Here is an 18,592-nt window from a genome sequence, read left to right as displayed (position 1 = left end):
AAACTTGCAGGATCTTGATGATCTTGGAGACCTCTTTTCCTCCTCTAATGGGGCAGAAAGGAGCCAAGGAGCTCAAATTTACCAGTGAGGAATTGAGCTGGATGCAGGGCACCTGCACCAGCCTGCTTTCCCAGGCTGAAAATACACTTGGCTTCCAACTCAGCTCTCACCGTGCCAGGCCTCTGCTCCGTGAGCAACGCAATGCCGGGAAGGGGGGAGAGGAGGGAGCCTGGTGTGCCGGGATATAAAGCAGATGCAGCAGGATGTGGCGAGGGCAGGACACCGAGTCTGGGGCCGCTGCTCCTGGGGTCTGGGCACCGCCGCAGGACGAGGGCGGCCGGGCTGCTCCCCGTGGGCGTCCTGTGCTCGAGGAGGAGGAAAAGCAAACAAACAGCCGAGCGTGGGCGGGCAGACACCTGCCTTCTGCTCGTCTGCCAGGTGCAACAAGCCGCTCCCAAGCCTCAGCTCCCCGGAGTAAGACATGACCGAGGGCACGGGCCATGGGATGGGAGAAGGACGGGTCATCCAGATCCCCTCATTTCCCCTGCTGCTTCGGGCTGCAGCAGATCACAGCTCTTTAAGGCTGCAATAATCCCCAGCCTGGGATTAGTTTTGCACCTAATCACTGCAGAACAAATACGAAGTTTTATTTACAGAAGCAGAAGAAAGACGAGGCCGGAGATGGGGAGGACGCGGTGGGGGCGGGGGGCTCAGGCACAGCTGATCCCAAGATAATCAGGAGTTGGAGGGCAGGAGGCGATCGCTGACCTTGGACCCCCGGCTCTTACGTAAATGTGTCATTGAGTGCTGGAGTCACAGCACTCGTGAGCTCCAACCTTGTCCCATCCTGGGCTTGGTGACCCCCCAGCCCTTTAAACAGTTCATGTCTGGACTTTGGGGATTCCTGGCCCTGATTCAGACCCTACCTTAGGCATGTGCTGCACCGAACCCACGAGCTGTCAGCTCTGATGGGAGCTGCAGTTCAGGGGAGGATGGAGATGCTGCAAAGGGATGTTGATCTTTCAGATGGAGAGCGGGGGAAGCTGGATGCTGCAGTTATGTTGCCCCAGAGCCAGGCTGTTCCCCAGGGACTTGTGTTTGCACTGGCTTGGGGTGGCAGCTCTCCTGCTTGAGAGCCTTGTTCCACTGAGCCTCCAGCCCACATGCAAGAAGAAGCTGAGCTGCTGCTCAAAGGATGACAAGACATAGGTTTATTTTTCATCCATGCAAGCAAACAGCCGGGCAGAAGGCAAACCAGGATGTGCTCCATCCCTCCCCAAACTGCCCTCTGTCACTCAAGTCTCCGTGGCTTTGCCCACAGATCAGAATTGGCTGGTGGGTGACCAGGCTGGACTAGCTCCAGCCCTGGGCACAGGGGCAGCTTCTGATGGCTCCGTGCCTGCCGGAGCCTGAACTTCTCTTTCCCCTGATTCAGACATTGCCAAATAAATAGCTCTTCTCTGCTCTGGCTCTTGCATAGTGGAAAGGAATGTCTGACCTGATAGGAGAGAGGAATCCTGGGTTGTGGAAACTCATGGCTTCCTTGGCAAGTGTGCCCACGGCATGGCTGCCAGCTTGGCCAAGTGCCCATACTTGCACCCTGTTTATGTTGCCCTGCTGGTGGCTGCCTTATTTCAGTTCCATTTCTGAGCTGGATTTGAAGGCCTTTCTCCTGGCTGAGAAGAACTTGACACCCAAGAAGATGGTGGTGATCAGGAAGATGAGTGCCAGGGCGAGCAGGACCCAGCCACCTGCTGTGGCTTGACTTTTGGTCAGGAACATTCCCAGGAAATCAGTTTTGCTGGAGTCATCTTGGGCTGGAAAGGAGAGAAGTGAGAGACGTGGTTGTTGCTGGGGGCTCTGGGCTGTGGTATATTGGGTCACCTTTGCTGGTCTCTTGGATGCCCTTTGGCCTCAGCTCCCTGAGGAATCAAGGAGAATCATCCAAAGACCTTGTGGTTTTTGTGATGGCCAAGGGGAACCAAGAGAGCTCCATTTCATTCTGACCCTAGTGAGGGCAGAGCCCTGGCGAATCGTGGACCTGCTGTGCTTCGTGCTTGGCTGAGCCCTGCATACCTGTGTAAGGAGTCCAGCTGTACTCGGGCCAGCCCAGGACCTCCCCGTTCTTCTTGTTCTCTTTCTCCAGCCACGTCATGAGTGGCTCGAAGTAGCTCATAAGGGCCTCTGCTGACATGTTGGGCTGCCCTGTGATGAGCTGCATGGCTTCGGGCCACGGCTTGCTGAAACCCAGCTTCAGGGCATCCCTGTGGCAGGAGAAATCAGCTCCAATGTATTCCCCATCACTCTCTTGGCTGCCAGCCCCTCCCTTTCCCTTGGGACTCTTAGTATCAGCATCTCTGGGTACAGTCTGACACCCCAGAACCACAAGGCTGCCATCCTGGAGCACAGGGAGTGATGGTTGTCTTGGAGGGAAGAGGGGTTTGCATGGATTAAAACCCTCCAGTGAATCCAGCCTGATGCAGAGCAGTCCCTGGGTGAAAGGGTTAATTTTGCAGGTGCTTTTCTTGAAGCAAGGGGGTTGCTTTCCCTAAGGAAATGGGGGCTGGGAGGAGGAGGAGGGAGTCTTCCCCCTGCCAGGGGCCTAGCTACCATCTAGTGGCTGCTTTTGCAATCACAGCGCCCAGCCCAAGGTGTCCCTGCCCCAGGTATGGGATGGGAGGGATGACCAGGGGCTGCATTGCCTCCTGTCATGTTGGGCTGGCTTTAAGGTATTTGAGGATTGGCTTTACCCTGCCCACACACCTACCCCAAGATCTTCCCAGCCTCCTGGGACTGGTAGATGTCACAGGTGTGCAGGGGACCCTTGTGCCCAGCTGCATCACAGAGTGCCTGGTGGAACTGGAACTGGATCACAAAGCTGACGAAGTACCTGGTAGAGAGGGATGAAGAGATGGGACTGGACCTTACTAGTGCCTATGCAAGAGAGGATGTGGCTCCCCTCATTCTCTGGTTGCACCCGTCCCAGTCTGGGGGAGCATCACTGGCTACACCTGCTTCAGCTCAGTTCAACCTGCTGAAGCCATTTCTCCCAGAATGATTATATGTTTCTTGGAGTGGATGAGCTCATCTTCCTTGGATAGGGAGAAATTCCCCTACATCCAGACTTCTTCTCTGAAGCTCTGTCAGGGTCTCTGGAGCTGCCCAGCCCTCAAAGGATGGTACCACTAGCCATGGAAAAAGGTGTCATCACTGGCCTCTGACCTGGGGATCCTGCTTCTATGTCCAAATGGTGTCACTCGTGCCCCAGCCCTGCTGGCTCACCTAATGTAAGGGACGTTGGCAGGGATATGAAACTTTGCCCCAGGGTCAAAGTCATCTTCAGACCTCAGTGCTGGTGGGCACAAGCCCTGGTACTTCATCCTGGGTGAGAGAGGGAGAGTCAGGCCAGCTTGGGGAGGAGGAGGTGGGGTAGAGTGGGAAGGAACATAGTGGGGTGTGAGGACAGAGGGAAGGGTTGTGTATCTCATCATTCCATTGCAGACAACTGGACCACAAGGAGAAAACACCCAGCGGGATGATGGCCAAGGCCCTTGTCCCAAACAAAGGTCTGAATTCAATCCTACCTGAGGTTCCACCACTCCTTGTTGTACTCATCGTCCTTGATCCGCCCATCAAACACCTTCCACCGCCACTGGTCCATGAGGTACCCAAAGGGCAGGAAGGCAATTTTATCCAGGGCGATGCTCATCAGGTAGTTAATATCACTTTCTGCTTGGGGTGTGAAGATGTGAGCAGGACAGTGCTGTATCCACCTCTCCTCCCTCTGTGGGTCATTCTGCCCCAGAACTGTATGTCCCCAGCAGGTCCTGTCCCCTCCATTCATGCAAAGCCACCATGTATAACCTTTGTCCAGCCCCTCCTGACCATTTGCATTTCCAGCTGCTCCCATTAGCATCCCCACATTTGCTCTTTGGCCCTCCAGCTCACCTTCATTTTCCATGACTTGGTCCAGCAGATTGATGCTATGCAGGTGTTTGGGGGTGGAGACAGACAAGGCCATGACATCCCCAACAGCCTCATGGAAGCCAGGGTTGGCCCCATCACGGAAGGAGACAGGCTGGTCCTTGTACTGCAGGAAGTACTGCACGTGGCCCATCTCGTGATGAACTGTGATGAGGTCGTCCATGTTCACCACGGTGCACTGCTTGATCCTGGACCAGGACACAAGGGTTGAGGGAGAAGGAAGGGCAGTGGTGGTGTGAAAACCTCCAGGAACCATCACATCCCCTTGACCTATTTTTCCTTTTTATGTGCCCCCTCCCCACATCTGATGCCAGGCCAGGCTGGCCCTACTCTGCTGGGTTGGTCTCTTCCTCCTGCATCTCCTGCTGACCCTGTCCATTCCCTGTCCTTGTTCATCAGTTTTTCCTTCCTCCAGGGCAGAGCAGGGCATGGCAGGGCAGGCATGGGTTGCCCTCCATCCCCCATGAGGACTCCTGCCAGCATCTTGGGTACTAAGGGAAGTGCCATAGTTGGGGTGCCACAGCCACAGAGCAAGATACACTGTGGTGGCATCAGCCCATGTGCCCTTATTCTACAAAGACACTTTCTGCCCCAGCACCACATCAGTGGTGGCCACCACCTGCTCCCCATGGGCACCTGAAGTCCTTGCGATTGTAGAAATCCCAGGCCGAGGCATGACACACCACCTCCCGCCCATCTGATGGCTTCTCAATCATGGACTTGTCCCAGAACTCCTGTGGCATGGGGATGAGGCCCAGAGAGGTGAAGAAACGGTCTGACTCTTCAAACATTTTTTTGGGTGTCCAGCCCTGGGGAAAGAGCAGAGAGCTGGTGAGAGGCAGATGGGGTGCTGGGGGCTGTGGAATGATGGGAGGACAGGGGTAGCCTTGTTCTGGGCAGGGGGATCTCCTGGAGTCAGCTAGACCTGGATCCAGGTCTTGGCATATAAAGGTAGGGAGAATACAGATGAGGCATGGATTTTTTTTTGCAACATTAGAGCATTTGGCTCTAACATGGGTGGTGGCAAGAGCCAGCAGTTGCTGAGTCCCAAGGGGTTTCCCCAGAGCAGAATAGAAAAGCACTGACCTGTTTTTTCATGGCTGGGGTGGCATCCACCTTGGTGGCATCTGGGAAAGGTATCACCAGGTCGAAAATGTTGGACCATGACTGAGCCCACATGTTGCCTGGGAAGCGCAGAATGGCACATGTCAGGAGGGAGACAGGGAGAGGAGAGCAACCAGTTACTCCCTCCTCCTGCACAGGTGGATCACCCTGCCTGGTCCCTGCCTTGCCTGGTCCTGCCATCTGCATAAAGGCAATGTTGGCAGGAGCCTGTCCATGCAAGAGAGGTCAAATCATGCTGAGCGTGCTGTCCTTCCCTGGGGCAGATTGGCGTCTACAGACCCATCCCAGGGGACCTTTTCCCATCATCCAGAGCTGAACAGAGATCAGTTTTAACTCTTGGCATGGCACAGAGACAACCACATCTGATGGGAGACACAGCTTAGCTCAGACAGAGCTCTTACCTAGCAGATGGGCAGGGATGGGACCCTTCAGGTTTATGTGCTCTGCACCATATTTTTTGTAGAGGGCTCGGCGTACATAAGCATGTAGGTTGAGGTACAGGGGCTGCAGCTGCAGATACAGCCTCTCCAGATCTTCCTCAAAGGTGGATGTCTCATACAGGGATCTCCAGTAGGCCCCGTTGTCTTTGTAGCCTGTGGTAGGGCAAGAGCAGAAATTGTCAGACACTGTCCTTCTTGGACAAAACTCTGTCTTGCTGTTCAGACACTCCAGGTCCCTCCATATCTGTGAGACAGTGGATCTCCTGGGAGTTAGTGAGACCTCCACACCCTTAGGATTTTGACCCCCACCTGGATGAAGAGCCCAATCCTCTGCTCACAGGGAGTTAGGGTCGTGGTGGGCTCAAGGGGAGCAGGGCACTGACCATTGAGCATGGCTGCCTTGTTGCTCAGTTCCACGTATCGCTTGTAGTTGTTCCTCATCTTCTTCCCAGAAGCATCCCGCCAGCCCTTCCAGGCAAAGAGGAGCTCATCATAGTCCCGAGAGGTGGCCATGATGTCTGTGAGGTCTAAGAGAGAGTAATGAAGCCACTGTGATGCTGTTGGATGAGCTGAACAGGTGCAATGGTTCTATACCCAATGTGTTGCTTGGGGACCATCACAGAGAAGCTGAAAGAACCCTTCATGGCCATTCTTCATGCCCCAATTAAAAAACATCCCTTCCTTCTGGGCCAGTGCCAATGCCCTGTGGGACACCCTGCTAGATCTTACCAGGATCCAATGGGTGACAGGTTTTGTTCTCTCTGCAGACCTTGGCCACGCTGTATGTGGTCTCCATATCTGAGAGAAGGGTGTTATACTGCAAAGGAAATCAGAGTATATAAACTGGTTATCCTTCCTCCTGATATTGGAGGATGTCCCAGTCCATCGAGATTTTTGTGTGTTTTACTCTGGTCCCTTCCAAGATCAAGTGTCGCTCCTACAGAGGCAACATGGAGTCAATACTAGAGGGCCTGGGGCCAACAAGCATTGTGCCATTGTCACCCAAACATCCAGGCCCCTCTGCAGCCTGGGATAGGCAATGTTTGGATGGGATACCCTGAAGACAAGGATTTTGGCTTTGTGTAGAAGGTACCAAGCTATCACCTTTTTCAAGGCAGATGGTGGCTGCCCAGTGGCATTTCTTAAATTTTGCGAGAAACTTGTGTCTCTCACATAGAGTGATGGAAAGGGACACCCTCTCTTGCTCTGTCCCCTTGCCACTCACCTCCTTCAGCTCATTCTCAGGTAGGGCTGCCCTCTCAATGACACTCAGCTTCTTGAGGATGCGGGTGACACTTTGGTCCTGGAAATCTGTGGTGTCAAACTGCCTGGCCCTCATGCCATACTCTAGGGTGTGCTTGGACATGGCCAAGTTCTTCTCCAGCTACAATGAGAGAAGAGGAATTACTTCAGGGAGAAGACACAAGCCACCACTAGAAACACCACCTGGCATCCCAGGACTGACATCTTCCCCATAGCTGCCTTTGTGGGTACCTCATTGGATGATGAGGGTTTTCAAGGAAAACACACCTCCTGGGTGAGAATGTTATCCCTTTATGAGGGGCAGAGGCTGCCCTGGTTTTCAGGGCTTCTGTGAAATGTGCTCTGGGTACCAGCTGCCTTCTCTGGCTGTTGGCTCTCCCAGCACAGCCCCAGGGTCATTCCCATACCATGATCTCCTTGTTGTGGTCAGTGATGTTGGTGTTGTAGGCCCAGGATGCCTCGGTGTAGGCATTCCACACTTCCTCAGCTGTGGTGTTGTACTCAGACAAGAACTCTTTAGCTTGTGCCTCATCTGCTATTTTGTCTAGAGGAGGAAATAAATGGGGGAAGAGACGAGAAAGGTCAGGAGAGTTGCAAGAGCACTATCCCATGGAGAAGCCATAGTTAAGCTTTTCCCAGAACTGCAGGTCCATTGAAGGATGCCACGGCTTGGGAGCAGGCTGAGCTAAGAAATTAGGGAAGAGGTGCCCTGCTGGGGTATCCCTTTGGACAGAGGAAGGGACAACAGGACAAGTTGCATGCACTAGACTCTCCCACGTGAGCACAAAGGACACAGCTGAGAAGAGAAACTCTCCACACCATGACTGATGACATCATTACACAGCTTCAGACAATGGCACCTGCCTCCTGGGATGCAACACCCTGTGGAACTTCACTGGAGATGGCTATTTCTCTTTCCTGGTATGGGGACCACCCCACCCACAGCCTGCCTGTGGATTAATGATGTCCCTTGGGGGACTTCTTCCTGTCCCTCCCCGGACCCGGGATGGAGCTACAGCCTTACCAATGCCTTCAGGGTAGCCTTCAGGGACAGGGGGACGCCAGTCAAACTCAGGCCAGCCCAGGACCTCGTTGGTCTTGTTGTTCTGCTCCTGAAGCCATTTGGTGACAGGGCTGAAATACTCCAGAAGGGGAGCAGCGTCCATCTGACCCATGCCAGTGAGATTCAAGAGGATATCCTGCCATGGCTTCGAGGACCCAGCTTTCAACACTTCCCTGTGTAGGAGCAGAAGAGTCAGCATGAAGCCAGGGGATGGATGGGAGAGAAGCAGTGATAGTATCTCAGCTTCTTAAGGGTTGAAGATGCTGTTCCTGGGTGGGACATGAACCTGGGAACTGCCTTGGAAGCCACTGCCTGTCCTGCATGTGGGAACTGAGGATTCCCTGTCACACATTCATGCATTTAACACCCAATCAACAGGAGTCAGCTGTGCTTTAGTGACCTCTTGTCTGGGTGGGAGCTCATGACTGGGACAATAGCAATACTCTGGTGAGGACCACTCACCTCACCCCAGTGCTTCCATGTAGTCCTTCCTCCCTTCCTCCCTTCCTGCCTTCCTTCCTGCCTTTTTCACCAGTTCACTTTTCCTTCCTTCCTTTTTTCTTTCCTTCCTTGCACACCATCAGCTTCCATGCACTCATCTACCCATGATGACTTTCCTCACCCTCCTCTGTCCCCACCTGAGTTTGGCTCCAGCCTCTTTGGACCTGTAGATGTCACAGGTGTGCAAGGAACCGTTGTGGTTGGCTGCCTCGCACAGTGCCTTGTGAAACTGGAACTGGAGGATGAAGCTCACAAAGTACCTGCCAAGGAAGCCCATGAAGGTTAGAACTGGGGACAAGGGGAAGCAGACAAGTCCAAGTGCTCAACCTCACCATTTGTGGTCCCAAGTGTTGGGAGATCTCTATGTCTATGAGTCCCTGCCCACAGAGGTGATCCCCCACCCACTGCACCCCAAACCTTGGTCCCCTTGCCAACACTTCCTCTACCTGATGTAAGGAGTGTTCCCCGGGATGTGGTACTTTGCTCCAGGGTCAAAGTTGCTTTCATTCCTTGGAACTGGAGCACAGATACCCTGGTATTTGGTTCTGCGGACAACAGAGAACAACAGCCTGAGCATAGGAATAATAAGGGATCAGAAGAATCTAGTCAAAGAATGGGAAGGCTTGGCACAGTGCTGAAGAAATACACACAATTAGAGCATGATTCCATATCCATCCATCCATCCATCCATCCATCCATCCATCCATCCATCCATCCTATTCTACACACCCACCCATCTATCCATTGTTCTTGCAACCATCTCTGTGACTACTTTTACAGCTTTTCTTTCCTTTCTGCTTTCTTGCCTCCCTTCCTTGCACATCCCCAGCTTCCACACCCCCCCACACCTTTGGTGACTGTCCCCTACCTCAGATACCACCAGTCGTAGTTGTAACGGCTTGGCGGCGTGTGGCCACTGAACACATTCCAGCGCCACTGGTCGATGAGGTAGCCAAAGGGCAGGAAGGCAATCTTCTCCAGGGCCATCTTCAGCAGGTAGTTGATATTGCTCTCTGCATGAAACAGAGCCTGAACCAGGCTGGAAAGGAGTCTGCATAGACAGCACTACAGGCACCGGAATTTTAGTGGGCAAGAGGGTGGGCAGATCGGGATTAGAAATGGGGACAGCATTTCAACATGCAACCTTGCTTCTAGAGAAGGCTGTGTAGGACACAGGAGGTTTCTGTAGATACAGTTACTACCTGGGGCAACATGTGCCTGTTACTGAGTGGGGACAATGATAGTGAAAAGTGTGGTGTCCCCTTACCCTTAGCCCAGCTCTCAAAGTTAAAAGGTCTCTGGTGAGTGCAATTCTTCACACTTCCAACCTGGGGCCTCAAGGTGAGGGGGTTTGGGGGAGTTTAGTCTGCAGTCACACCATTGCAAAGGCTCTGATGGTTTAGACTCAGAACCAGAGTAAACTCTAGGACAGTCACCACCGCATCATGAGTAGCAAAGGGGATGGTGACATCTGTTTTTTCCTTAAGGAAATTTGGGGAAGGAAGTTTGGAGAAAGACCTGCTGGAGATGCAGCTGAAGCTGTGGGGTCAGAGAGTAGTTGGCAGCACTGCCCTGATGGGCTATTGGCTGCCATCACTATGATGGCCTGGCTGCCAAGGGCTGGCAAGTCAGGTAGCAATGGCTTGAGGCAGAGACCATCTGCTTCATTGTATTTATGCAGCACTGGCCCAATGCTCTTGGCTGTCGTGATGTCTTTCTTGTCATAAAACGTATTTAATGACACAGCAGGAGGATCCCAGGATTGTCCCTCCTCCTCCAAGCAGCCGCCTGGGGCAGGTCTGGGAGTGCTCAATTTCCTTTGCTACCATCTGCTTTGATGTGCTGGCTGAGGGATGTCAGGTGGGAGGATGAGGCTCTTGACAAGCTGGGCAGTGCCTACAGCGACAAGGCCTGCCCTGCTGTGCCAGCTGGCAGCCGGACATGTCACCCACTAACAACCCTCGTGACTGTGCATGGAAGTGCTTGGTGCCACCTCCACAGAGCCACACCAGGAGCTCCAGTGGTGGATGCTTCTTGGAGAGGGAGGGAGGAATGCTGGAAAGGTCAAAGCCAATGAAGCACAAAAATGTTGTTTTCCAGTTTGGGTTCTGTTGGTGAAGGGAAAGAGACAGACAAGCTCTAGAGAACATCCCTCCTGCCTCAGGAGTGAAGAGACTAGAGCCAAGAAGGGCTCTACATGGACCCATGGACACAAGAAAGGGTTGTGCATAGACCCATGGAGGCAAAAAGTCATACCTGAACCATGGAGACAAGAGGGACCCATGGAGATGAGAAGGGATTGTGGCAGCTCTGGGCTGTATTGCCAGACTGCAACCCACCCTGGCATGTCTCAAACCCTGCCCAGTGCCACAGACAGTGTCAGTGCCCTCCAGGTCACCCAGCTGTCATACCTTCATCCTCAGCAGCACTGCTGAGGAGCCCAATTTTCTTGAGGTGGCTGGGAGTGGAGACAGAGAGGGACAGGACATCACCGATGGCTTCATGGAAGCCAGGATTGGCCCCACTGCGGAAGGACACGGGCTGGTCCTTGTATTGCAGGTAGTACTGGATGTGGCCCATCTCATGGTGCACTGTGAACAGCTGCTCCATGGTCACTGACGTGCATTGCTTGATCCTGCCGTGTGAAAACAGTATTGCCTGAGCCGAGTGAGGGACCCTGGCTGCCTGTACACTCCCTTGACAGGAAGGACGCCCCACAGTCCCAGAGAGGTTGGCAACACCCCACGGGGTAAGGGAAAGTGGAGGGGAAGACAGGGTAGCATTGCCAGTCCAGATCTCACCTCAGAAAGCGCCATATTGGGCTGCATGGCCAGGCTAGGGGTATCCAAAAGGGTGATCCTCAAGGGGGATAGGGGAGGGTCTCGCCCTGTAGCCCTGAGTCCTTGCATGTCCCCACAGACCTGAAGTCCTTGCGGTTGTAGAAGTCCCAGGCTGAGGCATGACACACCACCTCCCGCCCATCTGTCGGCTTTTCCAGCATGGACTTCTTCCAGAATTCAGTGGGCATCTCCAGAAGCCCCAGGGAGGTGAAGAACTCCTCCGAGACTCGGAACATGTGGGTGGCATTCCAACCCTGGTGGGCAGCAGGCAGTGGGTTATGGCTGAGGAAGGGGCTGCCTGTGCCCTGGGCATTGCCTCCAGTGGTCCCCCAGCACTGTGGGAAGGAGGCGAGTTGCTCCCAGGGACTGACATCCTGCCCCTCTCTCTGTGATGGGGAGGCCCAGCCCCAGAACTGGTGTGAACATCCTTAAAAAGCACCAAGCAGTGGTGCTGGAGCTCAGCAAGGGCAGAAGGGAGCAGGACTGATACCCAAGACGTGCTTGGAGCTGTGTGATGGTGTGAATGCAGCAACGCGGTCCCCAGCCTGGGGACTGGCAGCAGTCCCAGTGCACTGCCCACTTTTGTCCACCTGCTGCCTCTTTGGTCATTGCCAGAGATGGAGTAAGATAATTTCTTTGTCCCTTCCCCTCCCAAACTTGGGTTTTCTGCTGTCCCCTGTACAAGTATGAGAAATTACTCCATGAGGTCAATGTCATGGGCCAGCCTTGGCAATACCCTCTGCTTTTTCTCCCTGGTCCCCTCAATGAGTCCCTCAGCCCATCACCTGCTGCACCATGCTGCTCGTGACATCAAGGTTAGGCTTCTCAGGGTAGGGGATCATCAGGTCATAGATGTTGTTCCACTGCTGAGCCCACATATTCCCTGAGAAGAGAAAAGAGCTAGAGTAGAGCTGGTGGCAGGTCAGAAGAGAAACACAGAGATTTCTGGGACCTCTCTGGCCTTGTGTGTGCCCCTCTGACACCACCAGCACCCCTGGACACAGGCTGGGGGAGTCTCATCTCTTACCCAGGAGGTGAGCAGGGATGGGACCCTTCAGGTTGATGTATTTGGGCCCATAGTGATCATACAGCTTCCTCCGGACAAAGGCATGCAGGTTGAGGTAGAGTGGCTCCAGCTGGGTGTAGATGCGCTCCAGGTCCTTCTCAAAGGAGTCTGAGTCATACCAGGAGCGCCAGTAGCTGCCTGTGTCATTGAATCCTACCAGGGACACAGGGAAGACCTCTGTCTCCAGACCCCGATGGCTGCCCCCACTACCCTTCCCCAAAAGGTGAGAGCAGGGACTAGCAGCAGGACTTTTCCCCCTTCCCCAGAGTGCTGGTACTTGGGAAATAGAAGTTGGAATGCCTGGCTGCATGTGGGGTGGGGAGAGCAGTAGGGCATCCCAGTGTCCCAGTCCCGATTTCCACCCCTGTTCCCTGGGGATCTGCACGATTTGTACCATCCATCATATAGGCGTCATTGCTCAGCTTCACGAACTCCTCATACTTGGGGCGCAGCGGGTTCCCCGCAGCGTTGTGCCACCCCTCCCAGGCGTACAGCAGCTTCTTGTAGCTGCGAGAGGTGGCCATGACGTCCGAGAGGTCTGGGACAAAGGGGACAGGTAGAACATAAGAAAGCAGCCGGGGAGGGAGGCATATGCCACAGCTCTGCTGAGGTGCCACCACCACCACACCAGACCCAGGTGCCCATCCTCACACTGGGACAATCCTGATTAGTAAGAGTAGCATATGCCAGCCCCAACCCACTAAGGATGTGGGGACTAAGTCATGGCTATGGGATGCTCAGCAGCTGGCAGGATCAAGGGGACAGGGACCATACCTGGCTCCAGATCCCAGCAGGTGCCATTGGGCAGGCACACCTTGGCCGTGGAGTAGATTTTGTCCATGTCACTCAGGATGGTGTTATACTGTAGGAAAGGAAAGGATGTTGAGGCTGCAAGGGGACAGGAACAGCCCTTCACGAAGGATCTACAGGCTTCCCAGCTCTGGAGTGTGTGTGTCCAGATGGATGTGGGGAAGGATTTGTGTGTTTATACAGCACAGTTTTGGTGAGACAAGTGTGTTATCACTCAGGGTTTTGACATGGTGGGAGCAGGGAGGCTCTTTGGGACAGACTATCCTTGCACAGCCAGGCTTCAGAGAGGGGCTGTTTATAAAGCTGTTTGTCATTGGGGCTACAGCACAGGCTGTTTATCTAAATGGCTTAAAAAAATAGGAGAAGAAAAGCAGGAGGATGAGGGGGATTTATTTCTGTGAACTTCAACAACAGCAAACAATAGCAACAGGAGGTTTCCTGGAACATGCCTGGGAAGCCCATTCCCAGGGAAGGAAATTCCTCTGCTCCGTCCCTCTCTCCACTCCCATTCCTCTGCTCCAGCTGTGCAGAGGGGATGGAGATGGGGACAATGGTGGCTGTGGGATAGAGCTGCCCAGAGATGGGCGAGACATGAGTGATGTGCAGGGAGGAGACATGATGTTGTCTGTTATTTGGGAGAAGGCAGGGATGGGTTTCCTGGAAGGAACCGGGGCCAACAGTTCTCCGGAAGGGATTGCATCACTAGACTTTGCCAGGGTTTTGCTGAGAATGGCTGTCAGGGAGCTGTGGTTCAGGATGGAAGGGCCTGTCCCTGTGCTCATGTAGAGCAGAGTGGCTGCCAGCTTCAGCCTGGGCAATATTTTCATGCATGGAAATCAAAATTCAGGTAAACTGCCTTAAAAGCTCAAGAGTGTGATGGGGAAGGCTCAGGATGTCCTGATGTCCCTAGTATAGAACTGTGTCACCAAGGCACAGCATTCCTTGTCTGACAGGGGGACCCAGGAGCCAGGCAGCTGCATCAGCCCTTCTTTTCAGGGGGCTGCATACCTGATGAGCCCAGAGGGGTTGAGACAGCTGGCTCCAGCCATGGGCACAGCCTGGCTGGTCTCCAGGTGATGCCCAAGACATCTCTTGTGTAAGCAGGAAATCTCCAGTTCCTACTGGGATAACTCCAAGATAAGGTTAGGGCTGGCTAATAGGGCCAGAAGGCACCCCACATCCCCTGAAGATAGCACCCCATTTTCTCAATTATTGTGTAGAGGCCTGTGACACCCTCCAAAATGCAACAGGTCAACAGCAGAGTCTGGATGCTTGCGAAAAATCCCTCTAAGGCATTTCACAGCACCCCAGACTTACTCAGGGCTTTGCCATCACCTTGCCTACCTGCTCTCTCATCTCCAGGGGCAGGTTGGAGGGTCCCAAGGTCTGGATGGATCCAATGATTTTCCTCAGCTGGGGGTCACTGAAGTTATTCCACTTCTCACCATAGAGTTCCTTGGCTTTCTTCCCCCATAACTCTGTGAAGTTCTGCTCCTCCAGTGATGCCTTGACCTGCATGGTGAGAGGGGACATGGGGGCTCAGGACCAGCCCTCGGACATGCCACCACCCAGGCAATGGTTTGGGGGCCAGAGGCAAAATCATGAGGGCTTGTGGGAGTCAGAGGTGACAGGACATGGGGTGACAGGCAGGGCTGTCCCCAGTCCATGGCACCCATGGATAGAAACAGCAGCTTACATCTGGCACAGCAGTGTCTGCTCACCTGTGGAGCTCCTGATGAGCACCCACGAGGATGGTCTGTGAGGGTGTCTTGGAGGGAGCTCCAGGGTCTGATATGGGATGGGAATGCTGGGATTGGGTGTCCAGGCCATGTGGTCAGGGTGTCTGGGTGCTCCTAGGTTGACTTTGACATCTGCTGGTCCCTGGTTTTGGAAGGAGCTCTGAGATCTGGCTTAATTTTATTTCTATTCCTGCTGCTTCTCACTTTCACAGAAGCTCAAGAGATAACTATAGAAGTGCCACATTCACCTTTCTCCTTCCTGTATGTCCTCACTTTGTCTGTACGCTTCTGTTTCTATGTTTCTCAATCAGCTACCTGCACCCTGTGACCTGTAAATGACACATCTGGGGTTCACCCATTTGCTCTGAGTCCGCAGTTTGGGGTGTCTCACTGCCACCCAACTCCAGCCAGCCTGTCTCCCTTCCTGGGCCCATGGGCTGGCAGTAAGCTGCTGGCACTATGGGGTGTTATTTAGGCAGCTGCAGCTATGGCTGCAGTTTTGGGATGGGGTGCATTGCAGGTGGTTGTATCCCAGCCTGATACAGTGTCAGCTGTATTTTTGGGAAGCTCTGATCTTTTAAGAGTGTCCTGGCCCAGTACAGGTGGAGTGAGATGGTGCAGAGTGCCTGGTGAGTGTCCACGTGCCATCCTGGTGTGATTTATGGAGCTCATTAGCTGTGACTTGTGGCATTTTTAGCCTGGCTCCAACACGCCTGGTTTGTTTTATTTTAATCTTCACATTCCCTCAGCAGGCAGCAGGGAAGGAAGGGAGTTGTGGTGTGGCAGAGTTGGAGGCTGCCCAGGGCAGATACCCATGCAGCTGTGGGACACGGGAGTGGGAATGACAAAAGTGCCAGGTGCCCCTGGCTACCCAGCACTGCTCCCACCGCCTCCCTTGGACATCCCAGTGCCCACAGCATCACTGGTATCATCTGGCCCCAGTCCCTCAACATGCCAGGACATGCCAGCCCCACAGACACCCTGCTCTTGCATCACCCCTCTAAACAGGAGATGCCTTTACCCCTTCCCAGACCCCATGCAGAGCTGGAGGAAGCAGAGTTCAGCTGTGTTTTGTCTTCTCCTTGAACAGGCATCTGTGCTTAGTCAGGCAAATTGTACCCTAAACTCTCCTGACAGCTCCAGTGGAGTGAGTTGAGGCCAGCGCTGCTGCCTGAGACCCCCTTGCCGTGGCCATGCCCACCAGTCCTGGCCCTTCACCCCCACGCCTGGGATCTCTCTCTGGAGGGGATGCCCCTGCAGGGGGCTCAGATGCCCCTTGACACCCACAGCCTCAAAGACTCCCTACCGAAACCTCCACCCCATCCCTCCCTGCTTGTGGGTGCACAGTGAAGACTCAGGATGCAGCTCAGGACACTGGGACTGTCTTGGCCCAGGCACCTGCAGTAGTTCTGCACCCAAACATGAGCAGTCCCCAAGCCCCACTGCCAGCCTCTTGCCCAGAATCCCAGCTTGTGAAAGATGGTACATCTGTCTGTCAGTCCAGCATCCCTCTGTACATCTCTGCCCCTGCCTTTGACTTCCTGTCTTCATGTCCCTTTGTCCCAGGGTTCCCTTTTGTCCCAGGCCCCAGAGCTGCCCATGCACTGGTGACCTGACTCAGCCCCTCTTGTGTTACTGATGCATAGGGTTCACCTGGCCCAATGCTCTCCCAGATTCCCCAAATGCAGCCTTCTGGGTCCTGCTGTTAGTTGTTATTCCTTTAGCAGTCAGTGACTCCCCATCCCACCACACCTCCCTGCTGCCCCATCATAGACTGAGCTCAGGGGTTCAGGTCCCCTCCTCTACCTGGGCTGGCTTAGGAGCCTTGACATTGCAGGGAGCTCCTGGACATGATCTTCATACATTTAATAGCACATCAAAGGGGGGAAAGCTGGTCTGGAAACGCCTTTTGAGAAAAGTCCATGCAAGGTGCTCTCCTGGCCCTAATTTTGGACTCAGTATAGCTGGGATGTTCCTGCTCTGCCCCAAGGTCCCCAGCCCCACCACATCTGCAGCTGGAGCTGGGTGCCTGCCCAGACATCACATCAGCTCAACAAAAAGGGCTGGAGGGCCACCTAGGCCCTCTTCAATGTCCTGCCAAATTGGCAGTGGCCAGACCTGGCAGTGATCTTTCCCCTGTGCAGGAAGATGCATTTCCTTCCTGCACAGGGCACACTGTGCTCCCATCCCGGCGGGATCTGTAGGGTTCAGGGCAACGTGTGGCAACTCCTGTGCGATTCTGGGATCGCCGAACACACCGTGGTCACGTAGGGGCTGCACTGCCCCTTGTGCACCCTCAGCCATCTGACTGGCAGATGTACCCCAAGCTGTGTGCAGCGACTTGTCTGTGACACCACGCTGGGGCCACCGGCAGCTCCTCGAGCACTGCTGGGGCCAGGGAACCACCGCAGCCTGCCCAGGCACTACCATCCCCTGGCCTAGGCTGGGCTGCAGCTCACCCGACCGAGAGCAGACCCGGGGTTGCTCCAGCTCCCTGCTCCACTAAATACAACCCGGACACTAGCAAACCCCTGGGAAGACACACACGTGCCTGTGCGATGCACGCAGCGCTGCTCCACGTGTGTACCTGGGCTGATGTCTATTCCCTATAGCCTGGGGTGCTTTCCCACCACTGACCCAGTCCCCGTGGGCTGGGGACACAGGGACAAGAGGTGGCAGCCTCAGTCCTAATGCCACCCAGCTGCTTGTGCACTTTGGGCTCCTGGTGTCTGCCCCAAACTAAAACCCTCAGCACTGTGATGTGGTGACACCAGGCAGGGACGGGGACAATTGACACCCGGCCCAGTTCTGCAAAGGGGGAAAGTGGAAGGTGCTGGGAGGAGGGAATCACCCCTAAAAATAACCTTGATTCTGCTCTGGGACTAGAGCTGTCATTCTTGGGCAGAGTCTCCCTGAAAACCAATTTGGGGCAAAACCCTGCGGCTCCTGGACTACAAGTCCCAGCCCTGGTTTGCCACTCCGAGATGCTGAGACAGGAGCCCGCAGGGAGAAAGGGAACCACACCAAGTGTCTCCACCGTGACCCAGCCCCCCAGTCCCCATTGCTGGGGACGCCCCCGTGGTGGCATCGCCCCTGTCCCGCCACCCACCTGCAGAGCAGCATTTTCCGCCGTCAGGTTGGTGGTGTAATTCCAGCTGGCCGAGACGCTCTCGAAGAGGACGAGCTCGGCCGTGCTGTTGTAGTCTCTGGCGAAGCGGGTGGCCCCTTCCTCGGTGGGCTCATGCTGGGGGGGCTCGAGGCCGGGCTGAAGGGCACCTGCCAGGCTCAGCCCGAGCAGCAGCGCCAGCGCCGCGGGCATCGCGGCGGGAGCGCTGCACGGAGGGGGCCCCGCTCGGTGCTTCCGAGACAGCTTTGCCTCCGCTGCCGGCTGCTTATAAGCCAGCAGCTTTCGCGCAAACCCTGCCCACCGAGCCTGCCTTCCCTCGCAGATAAGACCGGAGTATTCAGTTCTCCCTTCGGCGGCTCCAAGGCTTGCGGGAAGGAGCGGGGAGCGAGCGCTGCCTTGGTGTGCAAAGTCCTTTTGGCTCCTGGCACTGCCGGGGGGGAAAGGGAAGGGGCTGACACAGGAGGAAGGAGATGGAGGAGAATCCAGGGAAAGGCAGAAAAAAGAGAAGGCTAAGGTGGATGGGGTGGGCGATGTGCAGCTCCATTCCTGCAGGGTCCCAGACCCCTCCCGACTTGGCGCAGGTGCCTCCAGCTCAGCTGGTCCTTAGCAGGACATCTCCAACGTGCTGCCCCTC

The 18,592-nt window shown here is 54.8% G+C and overlaps 1 protein-coding gene across 1 annotated transcript; it reads right to left on the bottom strand.

The window, feature by feature from the left end:
* Positions 1-1,182: 1,182 nt before the first annotated feature.
* On the bottom strand, positions 1,183-18,592 carry ACE (angiotensin I converting enzyme). The gene is made up of 25 exons (XM_005532435.3): positions 17,941-18,592; positions 14,437-14,604; positions 13,057-13,144; positions 12,677-12,820; positions 12,244-12,435; positions 12,002-12,099; positions 11,298-11,470; positions 10,788-11,011; positions 9,245-9,389; positions 8,823-8,921; positions 8,514-8,636; positions 7,837-8,048; positions 7,220-7,356; positions 6,775-6,933; positions 6,279-6,366; positions 5,933-6,076; positions 5,511-5,702; positions 5,071-5,168; positions 4,621-4,793; positions 3,949-4,172; positions 3,585-3,729; positions 3,283-3,381; positions 2,768-2,890; positions 2,077-2,264; positions 1,183-1,817 (listed from the first exon to the last, which is right to left on the bottom strand). The coding sequence occupies exons 1-25, from the start codon at positions 18,148-18,150 to the stop codon at positions 1,630-1,632; spliced, it is 3,834 nt and encodes a 1,277-aa protein (XP_005532492.2). The 5' UTR covers positions 18,151-18,592; the 3' UTR covers positions 1,183-1,629.

This window comes from Pseudopodoces humilis, chromosome 29 (genome assembly GCF_049639895.1).
Source record: "Pseudopodoces humilis isolate 2021_Gansu_Grassland_sample_001 chromosome 29, ASM4963989v1, whole genome shotgun sequence".
Taxonomy (NCBI): Eukaryota; Metazoa; Chordata; class Aves; order Passeriformes; family Paridae; genus Pseudopodoces; species Pseudopodoces humilis.
The sequence above is the reverse complement of the archived record's forward strand: the minus strand, read 5'-3'. Positions and strand labels throughout refer to the sequence as shown.